Consider the following 12,006-nt stretch of genomic DNA (forward strand, 5'->3'; position numbering starts at 1 on the left):
TCTTACTCCAGTCAGGTACTGGAGTAGGAATTAGAGAGGAAGAAAAGCCATCAGTCATCATGAACTTGACAAGCGGGGGTTGTCCACTTTGTCGGAGCTGGACAAAATGGCACAAACCCGCCAAGAGTCACAAAATTTTTGTTTAGCCTCATTTTTAATTCAGGTTTTGTTTTCTTTGTAGATTTCAACCACTGCAATGAAAATGGACATTTGTTGAGCAATAATATCTGTCAACACAAAATTCAACTGTAACTGTTCGACATTGCACTGAGTGCCTCTGCTTGGCGTTGCTGAGCAGTTCAGTGCAACTTTCCACCTGCCTGTTTTCATTCTAGCTTCACCCCTCTCTGATTGCAAGCTCTGGTTTCACAGGAGCCAGAAAAGGGCAGAAATAATGGAAAACAACTGGGTGGGAAGATGCACTGAGCTGTTTGGCCATGCCAAGGGGTCACAAAGTGCCTGTGCTTGGTTTGAAGTTTCATGAAAAAAATATGCAGGCTTGGATTTAGAGACACAAAAGTTTCTGCCAACACCATATACTTCCAGCAGAATTGTGTAATCCAGACAAAATAGACTCAATTGGAAAATAAAAGAAAAACTGATTATCCCTGTTGAAATAACTAGAACTGCACCTGGTAAAAAACATCAATTCCACTTAGGAACAGATCAAAGCCAAAAAGCCCATTGGAATTATCTTGTCTCATAACTTTTTCAAACTATGGAATGTAAAAATGTGTTTTTAAATGTGCATGTGTCATGGGGCACTATGAGAAACTGGGGCCTCTAAGCTGACCCTCAGACTAGGGGGCCCTGTGCTATGCCTAATCTCATATATACTCCTAATGGTGGGGATGTCTGAGTCTCCTTCCTGGATCAGCCCTAATCTTATACTCCCATCCCTCCTCCAGGGGGGCCAGGACAGAAGTGTGATTTAACTCACAGAAATGGACAAACAGGGGAAACCAAAACTCTCTCACACAGCACGCACACAAAGATATAACACAACAAGAGATTAGGAGGAAAATAAGAGCAGGGTGGAAACAACAAGACAATGGGAAACTCCACAACAACACCAAACACAAAGAAACTTGTTCTTCAGCACGTCTTGGACACCACAACTCACAGACTCACAAACCAACACAACTGAAACTATAGTTGGCGTAGGTAGATTTCCTCCAGCCTAAAAATGAGAGGAGCAGAAGTGATTGGCTTCCTTACAACGTGTGATCAAAGAATCCTAATGATCAGGCTAGCAGAGGTTAACTCTTCCTAGCCTGTCTATGAATGTGCAGACAGCAGGTCAACACTCGGGTCTGCCTAAGTTGATCTGAAACAGCAGAGACACCATTGGACGCAGTGTCAAACTCTGCAATGTGAACAGAGCCTGATGCCGCCATGACAGTTGGCGAGTTTTGCGCCAAACTCCCCGTGACAGGTTCAAAATAAATGTATCTGTGAATACAAATCTGTACTTACCACTTAATGCATTAATTTTACAAAATAATGGATTTCAGCTCACCTTCTACGGTCTGTTTACTGGGAAGATACCACTTAACGCATGGTATAACATTGGGAAAATCAATAATGGATACAATAAAGAATTGCAAAATCCCTGGTAAAAAAAAATAAATAAGTCCATGTGGAAATATAGAATTAAGCATGAGTGTCACAAATTTGAGATTTTGCATGATTTAGCAACTTTACAGCAGGCCTGATGAGACGTAAACTCATATTAATGTTCCATAGAAAAATGCATGAAAGACTCCAGAAGAACGAACCTCAGACGTTCACATTGTAACATTTACAGCAGTAGGTTGGCTGCTGATTTATTCTGTAAATTTATGAGAATTTTTACGTCTTCACAAAGATGAAAAACAGATGTTTCATTTTAGTTATGTAAAACCGAGTACCACAGGACATTACAGGAAAGCATACTGTCATGGTCCTCCCGCCAACATTAAACTAAGCATACAGTAATAGTTGTATGATTTTAACAGTATATTGTAACGTAACTACTTTGGTTTGATTGAAAAATGTAACAAATATGCGTCGTAACAAAAAAACTACTGTTTTATCATGGCACCTATAACATTGAGCCCTTCATAGGAATGCCGTTGGGTACTTACAATGTGCAATGTATGTCATATGTTGTAGGATGGCACTGATCTTTCTCTGATAATCCTTTGTGGTCATCTGACCTCAGTGCATTCACCTAGTTTCAGAAATGGCACCACTAGGCTTCTGTATACAAGTAGTTGGTCTTTATAAGCACCGTTAAAAATAAAAACCTAAAAACATTTTAGGTTTTCTATCTAGTTTACAATTGCTCCGAGGATAAATAAAAGCTTGATTACAGTATACACACATGCCATTTACATGACATATAGAGATAATTGAGATAAACTATAGCTAACTTTGGTTGAGTTTGTAAAATTTTTAACAAGTTAAAGACAGAATAATGGATGACTTCTAAAATGTGTACATATTACAGTGCATTCATACAAAAGGTTTTGAAAAAGTTACTAGCACCAAAAACGAAAGGTATCATAAATGTCTGGCTTAGTGAGTTTAGGTGGCATTGGAAAACTTTGAACCTACAAACCAGAGAAGTCCAACACAAGAACAACTTCATGTACCTCTGCTGAAATTGTCAAACACTTCAGCATCAAAGGCCGACTTCCATTCCAAAAGGTCTCCAAGTCTACAATTGGCGCATTCACCATATGAAGGTAGCTCAGCTACATACTAAGAAGCCTGAGAAAGTGGTTGTGTTGAGCTGAGATAATCATCCTGTACCTTGCATAGGTCATGAGAAGAAAGTGCTTTTTATTCATAGGAAAAATATTTTTGAAGGGTTGTACCAAAGCTATGGGAAATCAGTGAAATTGGGCAAGGAACATTCACGTCTACTTATCAATCTTTGTTTTCTTGCTGTTCTTTGGTTTGGCGATTTAATGAAGTAAGATCTTAATTTTCATTTTAAGAATGTCACCCAGTTCACCAGTGAGGTAGTCTCTGTCGTGTTTATCTTCAAGCTGGATAAGCTCCTTCTCCTTAAAAAGAGGAAAACTGCTAATCTCTAGGTCAAAAACACCGGGGACTGGCTTCTTCTTAGTCACATGCAGGTAACTGATTCCATCTTTTTGATTGAGCCTGAATAAGCCGTCTTCATTCCCAGAGTCTATTACATATCTATTGTGATGCTGTAGAGTTGTGAGCGCTGGAGTGAGCTCAAGAATACGGTCTCTGGTGTGTAAATGGGAAATGTTAAAAGAAAGAATTGTTGCTTTTTCAAGGTCCCAACTTGCGAGGTTAACAATGGTTTCCAGCTCAGGTTTCTCCTAAAAAAATAAAATGAAAAAGAAAATCAGTAAAATTCTGTATACGTATATAATCATCTTTAGCTCTGACTTTATGGTTGCATGGTTTTAGGTTCACATTGCCCTTTGATGGACAGAATAGTACAATCTTCTGCACTATATTGGCCAGTAAAAAAAACCCCAAAACATTAGAATTGAACAGGATGTATCCATTCCAAAAGGATCTGTCATAGAATTGCTGGAAAAGATGGAACCAGTGTAAAAAAGCCTTAATTACCTTTCATGCAGTCAGCTACCATCTCTAAGGACATTTTTCGCGCCAATAATATTAAAAGGATCTTCCAAGTTTGTAAAAAACTGACTAAAGGGGGCTTTACACGCTGCGACATCGCTAATGCGGAGTCGTTGGGGTCACAGAATTTGTGACGCACATCCGGCCGCATTAGCGATGTTGCTGCGTGTGACACCGATGAGCGATTTTGCATTGTTGCAAAAACGTGCAAAATCGCTCATCGGTGACATGGGGGTCCATTCTCGATTATCGTTACTGCAGCAGTAACGATGTAGTTCGTCGCTCCTGCGGCAGCACACATCGCTATGTGTGACGCCGCAGGAACGAGGAACCTCTCCTTACCTGCCTCCCGGCCGCTATGCGGAAGGAAGGAGGTGGGCGGGATGTTCCGGCCACTCATCTTCGCCCCTCCGCTTCTATTGGGCGGCCGCTCAGTGACGTCGCTGTGACGCCGCACGGACTGCCCCCTTAGAAAGGAGGCGGTTCGCCGGTCACAGCGACGTCGCTGGGCAGGTAAGTATGTGTGGCGGGTCTGCGCGATGTTGTGCGGCACGCGCAGCGATTTGCCCGTGTCGCACAACAGATGGGGGCGGGTACCCACGCTAGCGATATCGGGACCGATATCGCAGTGTGTAAAGTAGCCTTAAGGCTCTGTTCACATGTCCAGCAATCATTCTTTAGAACAGATCTAGCAGCAATCCATTGAGAAAAAGGCTGTGCAGACAAATGTTTTGTCCGAAAAAAAATATATTTTAACTGGATCCATTTTTAACACTGAAATCTATGGGAAACAGGTTTGTTAAATTTTCAAATAAAAGAAGTATGGATGGTTAATTTATGGATCCAGTTCAAATCCATTTTTTCTATGCTGGACAAAAAAGTTGTGTCTACATAAGTTTTTTTTATCATTGGATTGCTGGGTCCGTTCTAATGGATGACTACAGGACATGTGAACATAGCCTTATGGGCCATATGTGATTAAAATGTGTTAAGAGTCTCCCTCTTACACCCGATGGGACTCTCGCAATGTCATCATGCGGTCTTGATTATTGCCAAGGCAACTTGAGGTCAAATCACGACATTCGGGTTACCTGGCTACAGTAGCCTGTTAGACGTTGCCAGGAGCATAGTCTAATAGGCGTTCTGTCAGTGTCAAACTGACAGGTGTAATGCATTGCCATGCTTGTACATGGCATCAGACTAGTAAAGGTTAATGTCCCATATAGAGACTAAGTAAAAAAGTAAAAACATTTTTTTAAAACATCACAAAATAACACATTATAGTAATAAGCATGTATATTTATGTAAAAATAAAAAACAGTACACATATTTGGTATTGCCACATCTGGAACAACCCAATCTATAAATCGATCTCACTAGTTAACCCCTTCAGTGAACACTGTAAAAGAAAAAGAAAATTTGTGGAAAAAATTAGGCTCTCATGAAACCGCCAAAAAAAAAATTGGAATAAAACGCAATCAAAAAGCCAAGTACACAAAAGTATGGTATCCCTAAAAAGTTCATCTCGTCCCACAAAAAAACAAGCTTCCATACAGCATTGTCAATGGAAAAATAAAAAAGCTTAATTCCTCAAAGGTGAAGTTAACAAAATGGGGTCACTTAGGGGTTCTGCTGTTTTGGCATATCAGGGGCTCTTTAAATGTAATATGGTGTCTGCAATCTATTCCAGCCAAAATAGCGCTCCAAAATTTAAATAGCACCTTTTCCCTTCTGAACCCTGTTGTACACCCAAAAAGTAGTTTTCCACCACATATGGGTTATCAGTGTATGCAGGAGAAAATTAAAAATTTACAGCAAAAGCAACATGTTTGTAGGAAACATTTTATTTTTTCATTTTCACAGCTCAACGCTGTAGAATTCTATGGAGCATCTGTGGGTTTAAGGTACTACTCACCACACATCTAATACATTTCTTGAGGTGTCTAGTTTCCATAATGGGGTCACTTTTGGGGGTTTCAACTGTTTAGGGACATCAGGAATGTTCCCAAGGAATGCCTCTGTGTGGATGCTGAGGTTTACAGCACAACACCATCTAGGCAAATGATTGTCAGGCACAAATGTTGACGTGATGTCATCAATGCAAAAAGTGATCAAAGACTAGTGGGGAGTTTAGGTGTTCTATACTAATATATTTATATTGTTTCTGGAAGCAGGGAAAAAATAAAATTAAGTATATGTTATCAAAGAAATAAAATACTATTTCAACCCCTGGTAAAAGTTATGGAATCACCTGGCTCTGAGAATGTTCATTCAGTTGTTTACTTTTGTTTAAAAAAAGCAGATCACAGACATGGCACAAAACTAAAGTCATTTCTAATGTAAACTTTCTGGCTTTAAGAAACACTAAAAAAATCATAAAACATAAGGTGCTATCCAGTAACGGTTACTTTTCAAGACCAAACAGGGGGAAAAAAATATGGAATCACTCAATTATGAGGAAAAAATTATGGAATCATGAAAAACAAACAAACAAAAGAACACTCAAATACATCACTAGTATTTTGTTGCACCACCTCTTGCTTGTATAACAGCTTGCCGTTTCTGAGGCATGGACTTAATGAGTGACAAACAGTACTCTTCATCAATCTGGCTCCAACTTTCTCTGATTGCTGTTGCCAGATCAGTTTTGCCAGTTTTGCAGGTTGGAGCCTTGTCATGGACCATTTTCTTCAACTTCCACCAAAGATTTTCATATAGGATTTTGATATCCGGACTATTTGCAGGCCATGTCATTGACCTTATGTGTCTTCTTTCAAGGAATGTTTTCACAGTTTTTGCTCTATGGCAGAATGCATTATCATCTTAATAAATGATTTCATCATCCCCAAACATCCTTTCAATTGATGGGATAAGAAAAGTGTAAAAATTTCAATGTAAACGAGCCTGAAGAGACCCGAGTAGTCTCGAAAGGTTGCTATTATTACCATCTTTTTAGTAAGCCATTAAAAGGTATCAACCACTGAGGACTTCAGTTTTTTTAAACAATGTAAACTTGGCCATTTATTGAAGATGTAATGACAACCATCTCCTCAGTGCCTTTACCTGACATGCAGCCCCATATCATCATTGATTCTGGAAATATGCATGTTTTCTTCAGGCACTCATCTTTTTATTGTTTAGCTTTTCTGTATGTAAATCCCATTTCCTTTAGGCGTTTCTTACAGTTCGGTCCCAGACACTGACTACAGTTTCCTCCCATTCATTCCTCATTTGTTTTGTTGTGCATTTCCTGTTTTGGAGACATATTGCTTTAAGTTTCCTGTCTTGACGCTTTGATGTCTTCCTTGATCTACCAGTATGTTTACCTTTAACAACCTTCCCATGTTGTTTGTATTTGGTCCAGATTTTAGACACAGTTGACTGTGGACAACCAACATCTTTTGCAACATTGCGTGATGATTTACCCTCTTTTAAGAGTTTGATATTTCTCTCCTTTGTTTCAATTGACATCTCTCGTGTTGGAGCCATGATTCATGTCAGTCCACTTGATGCAACAGCTCTCCAAGGTGTGTGATCACTCCTTTTTAGATGCAGACTAACGTAACGAGCAGATCTTATTTGATACAGGTGCTAGTTTTGGGAATGAAAATTTACAGGGTGATTCCATAATTTTTTCCTCATAATTGAGTGATTGCATAATTTTTTCCCCTTGTTTGGTCTTGAAAAGTAACCGTTACTGGCTAGCACATTGTGTTTTCATGATTTTTTTTAGTGTTTCTTAAAGCCAGAAAGTTGCCATTTGAAATGACGTTAGTTTTGTGCCATGTCTGTGATCTGCTTTTTTTTAAACAAAAGTAAGCAACTGAATGAACATCCTCAGAGCCAGGTGATTCCATAATTTTTGCCAGGGGTTGTAGTCAAAGAAAAATATCACAATTAAAGCTTTAAGACTATAAATAGGCAGATAAATAGTGAATATAACATTACTGTGATCCAATGGCTGCAAACTAATACAGATGTAGATTCAGAGCTTTAACTGCTCAGTAACAAACAAACTACAAGTTTTTCAACCTATTGTATGTGACTACGAAGGTAACCATCTTGCCTGAGCTCCACTTGGTATTGTTATACTTTTCAGTAGCCACATGGAACAGAGTAACCTGCAGTCTGGAAATCATCATTGATTTATATGGGAGAGTGTTGTGGGTAGACGTAATTTTGTAGGAAGGGGGAGGAGGGGAGCTGTGCCCATCACCTATGGTGAACGGTGTGTTTTCTACCATATGTTGGTACGGATAACAAGATGATTGCCTGAAAGAGATTGTTGGTGATGGTTGTTAGCACCCATGAAACTTTAATTTAACCAGTCATCCCTTAACCTTTTCTTCACAGGGATTTTTTTTTTACACTTTTGTTTTTTACTTCCCTTCTTCTACGAGCCATAACGTATTTCCCCTTCAGCACATGAGGGTTTTTTTGTTTGCAGGACAACTTGACACCACTCGATGTTGGACTAAGAAAAAATTGAAAACTAGGAAAAGATTTGAAGTGTGGGAATATGGTGAAAACATTGCAATTTCACAATTGTTTTTTGGGTTTTGTTTTTACAGCATTCATTATGTTAAAAAGACCTGGCAGCCTTATTTTTCAGGTCAGTACAAGTACAGTCATAGTAAACTTACAAGGGTTTTATTTTTTACATTTTCGTGGTCCAAAGAAATTCTGAACTTTGTAAATGTCTCGCTGTTTTCTGAGACCACATTTCTTTTTATTTCTCCCTCAATGAAGAAATAATGGGCTGGGTTTTTTCGTGCTACGCTGAATCGGTAATTGACCACATTTTGGTGTACAGTTGAAACCAAAAGTTTATTTCTGACATGAAATCAGAATAAACCTTTCCCGTTTTAGGTCAATTAGGAACCAAAATTATTTATATTGCCAAATGCCAGAAGAATGAGAGAGAATGTTTAAAGGCATTTTTATTACTTTCTGCAAAGTCAAAAGTTTAAATATACTTCATTATTATTTGGTACCATTGCCCTTAAATTGCATGACTTGGGTTAAACATTTTGGCTATCCTTCCACAAGCTTCTCACAATAGTTGGTAGGATTTTGGGCCCATTCCTCCTGACAGAACTGGTGTAACTGAGCCATGTTTGTAGGTCGCCTTGCTCGCACCTGCCTTTTCAGCTTTACCTATACATTTTCAATACGATTGAGATCAGGGTTTTGTGATGGCCACTCCAAAACATTTACTTTGTTATCCTTAAGCCACTTTGTAACCATTTGGCAGTAGGCCATTTGGCTTCGAGTCATTGTCTATTTAGAAGACCCATTTCAGCCCAAGCTTTAAGTTCCTGGCTGATGTCTTGAGATATTGCTTCAGTATTGCCACATAATCTTCTTTCCTCATGATGCCATCTATTCTGTGAAGTGCACCAGTCCCTTCTGCAGCAAAACAACCCCACAACATGATGTTGATACCCCCGTGTTTCACAGTTGGGATGGTGTTTTAAGGCTTCAAAGCTTCTCCCTTTTTACTGCAAATGTAACGATGGTAATTATAGCCAAATAATTCAAGTTTCGCAAGACCACGGGACATGGCCATGGTCCCATGGTTGATCCAGGGAACTAGTCTGATTGCCGGATGTGGAGTCAGGAAGGAAATTGTTTCCCCATTGGAACTTGTTTGCCACATTGGGGTTTTTTTGCCTTCCTCTGGATCAACATTTTAGGCTACGGGTTGAACTAGATGGACTAAAGGTCCCGTCACACACAGGGATAAATCTTTGGCAGATCTGCGGTTGCAGTGAAATCATGGACATATTGTTCCATTTTTACACAGCCACAAACCTGGCACTGATTGTCCACAATTTCACTGCAACCACAGATCTACCAAAGATTTATCTCTGTGTGTGACAGGGCCTTTAGAGTCTCCCTTCAACCTTAAAAACTATGATACTATGATACTATGTCTCCAAAAAATAAGCTCCTTGTTCCTGTGTGCATTTGCAAACATTAATCTGGCATTTGTATGTTTCCTTTGTGGCTTATTCCTGGTAAAGTAGCCTTTCAGCCCATGTTAATATAGTACTTGTTTCACTGTGGATAATGCCACAATATTAACAGCTTCCACCAGCATCTTCACAAGGTCTTTTGCTTATGTTCTTGGGTTGATATGCACATGTCTGACCAAAGCACATTCATCTCTGGTACACAGAACCTTTCTCCTTCTTGAGCGGTATGATGGCAGGACATTCCCATCTTGATTGTACTTGCATTTAGTTGTTTATACAGATGAACGAGGTACCTTCAGGTATCTGGAACTTGCATCCAAGAATGAACCAAATTTATGCAAGTCCACAATTCTCTTCCTGAATCTTGGCTGATTTCTTTTGACTATCCGATGATGCTACACAAAAAAGCAGTATGTTTCAGGTGTGCATTAAAATACACCCACAGATGTGTCTCTAATTAACTCAGATGTTGCCAATAAACCTGACATCATCATATGGGTTGTCCCATATTGTTTAAAGGCATAGTACTCTAAAGGCCACTTTACACGCAACGACATCGCTAACGAGATGTCGTTGGGGTCACGGAATTCGTGACGCACATCCGGCCTCGTTAGTGATGTCGTTGCGTGTGAAACACACGCACAACCGTTAACGATCTAAATTACTTACCTTATCGTTGATGCATCGGTCTATTTCCGATTATCATTGCTGCTGCAGGACGCAGGTTGTTCGTTATTCCTGCGGCAGCACACATCGCTATGTGTGACACCGCAGGAACGAAGAACTACATCGTACCTGCGGCCGCCGGTGGAATGTTACGGCCGCTCATCTCCGCCCCTCCGCTTCTATTGGCGGCCGCTTAGTGACGTCGCTATGACGCCGAACGAACCGCCCCCTTAGAAAGGAGGCGGTTCGCCGGTCACAGCGACGTCGCTAGGCAGGTAAGTTCGTGTGACTGTTCCTAGCGATGTTCTGCGCCACGGGCAGCGATTTGCCTGTGACGCACAAACGACGGGGGCGAGTACGCTCGCTAGCAATCTCGCTAGTGGGATCGCAGCGTGTAAAGTGGCCTTTAGTGTATGTAAACTTTTGACTTTGCAAAAAGTAATAAAAATGCCTTAAAACATTCTCTCTCATTATTCTGGCATTTGGCAAATATAAATAATTTTGTTAATCCTGATTGCCCTAAGACGGGAAAGGTTTATTCTGGTCTCATGTCAGATAGAGAGAAAAACATGCAGATGTGTCTTTTTAGATAGTGTATGTAAACTTCTGGTTTCAACTGTATATCCAGCATTTTGATCCCTTTTTATTGTATTGAATCTTATTGTAAGTAGTGCAGCGACTGAAAGAAAAACACAGTTCTTGCTTTTCAATATGATTTTTTTTGTTTTCAAGATTTAATGTGTAGTTAAAATGATTTTTACCTTAATAGATCAAACTTTTACAGATATGGCAATTGAAAAATATTTTTTTTTTTTTACTTATTTCTTTATGGGAAAAGGTTAGTTATTTAAAAAAAAATATATACCGTAATTTTTACTTTTTTTTTAATTTACATTGTTCTTAAAGGGGTTATCCCAAGAACAAAGTTGATTTTAATCCAAAGATTGTCACTCAGATTTTTTCAGAAAACTAATCGATTGTCATGCAGGCATCAGACACTGTTCACATTACAAATCCTGACTCTTCACTCTATGGTTTCTCTGGTGCTCTGAGCTACACAGGTAGGTTCGGGTGCATCGACCAGCTGTGGGCTCATTCATGATCAGGCTAGCAAGAGCTAACCTCTGCTAGCCTGCTTGTTACTTTTGGGATCACATGTTGGAAGCCAATCACATTGGCTCACTTTCTATTTAAGATGGTGGAATCTGTCCTCTCACTATCGTTTATTGCTGTGTTGGTCTGTATGCTGTTGTGTTCCAGTCCTGCAGGCAATTGTATTGCTTTGTGCTTGGAGTTATGTTCTCCCGTTGTCTTGTTGTTTCCTCCCTGCTCCTATTTTCCTCCAAAGCGCTTACTGTCGTAGGCTATGTTCACACACTGCATCTTTTACTGTACTTTTGGTGAATTTTTGATGTCACAGAGATGCATCTAAATGCATGCATTTCCTTCTCCCAGCAAAGTCTATGAGATTTCTATTTTGCTGTCCACACTGGGCATCTTTTTTTGGCTGCATCTTGGCTGCGTTTTTCAAGATGCAGCATGTCAATTCTTTTTGCGTTTTTCCAGCGTTTTTGAGCCCTTCCAGTCAATAGATTTGACTTAAAAAATGCTTATTTTAAAAAACATGTTCACGTGCTAAGATATTCTTTTAAATGTGTCCCTGCTATGTACTGTGTAATGGCCGTGTCTGACCATACAGGGACATGTTCTGATCATACCACATCTCCTGGGCAGGGGTGGAAGTAAAAAA

General features: G+C 39.7%; 1 protein-coding gene across 2 annotated transcripts in view; it reads right to left on the reverse strand.

Moving 5' to 3' along the window:
* Positions 1-1,792: 1,792 nt before the first annotated feature.
* Positions 1,793-12,006, reverse strand: part of FBN1 (fibrillin 1) — a 385,311-nt gene continuing 375,097 nt past the window's right edge. For both annotated transcript variants that reach the window (XM_075345804.1, XM_075345803.1), the window contains exon 66: positions 1,793-3,341. In XM_075345804.1, the coding sequence (XP_075201919.1) occupies positions 2,952-3,341 (390 nt within the window). In that variant the 3' untranslated portion in view covers positions 1,793-2,951. The remainder of the gene's footprint in view (positions 3,342-12,006) is intronic.

The sequence above is a fragment of the Anomaloglossus baeobatrachus genome, chromosome 4 (genome assembly GCF_048569485.1).
Source record: "Anomaloglossus baeobatrachus isolate aAnoBae1 chromosome 4, aAnoBae1.hap1, whole genome shotgun sequence".
Taxonomy (NCBI): domain Eukaryota; kingdom Metazoa; phylum Chordata; class Amphibia; order Anura; family Aromobatidae; genus Anomaloglossus; species Anomaloglossus baeobatrachus.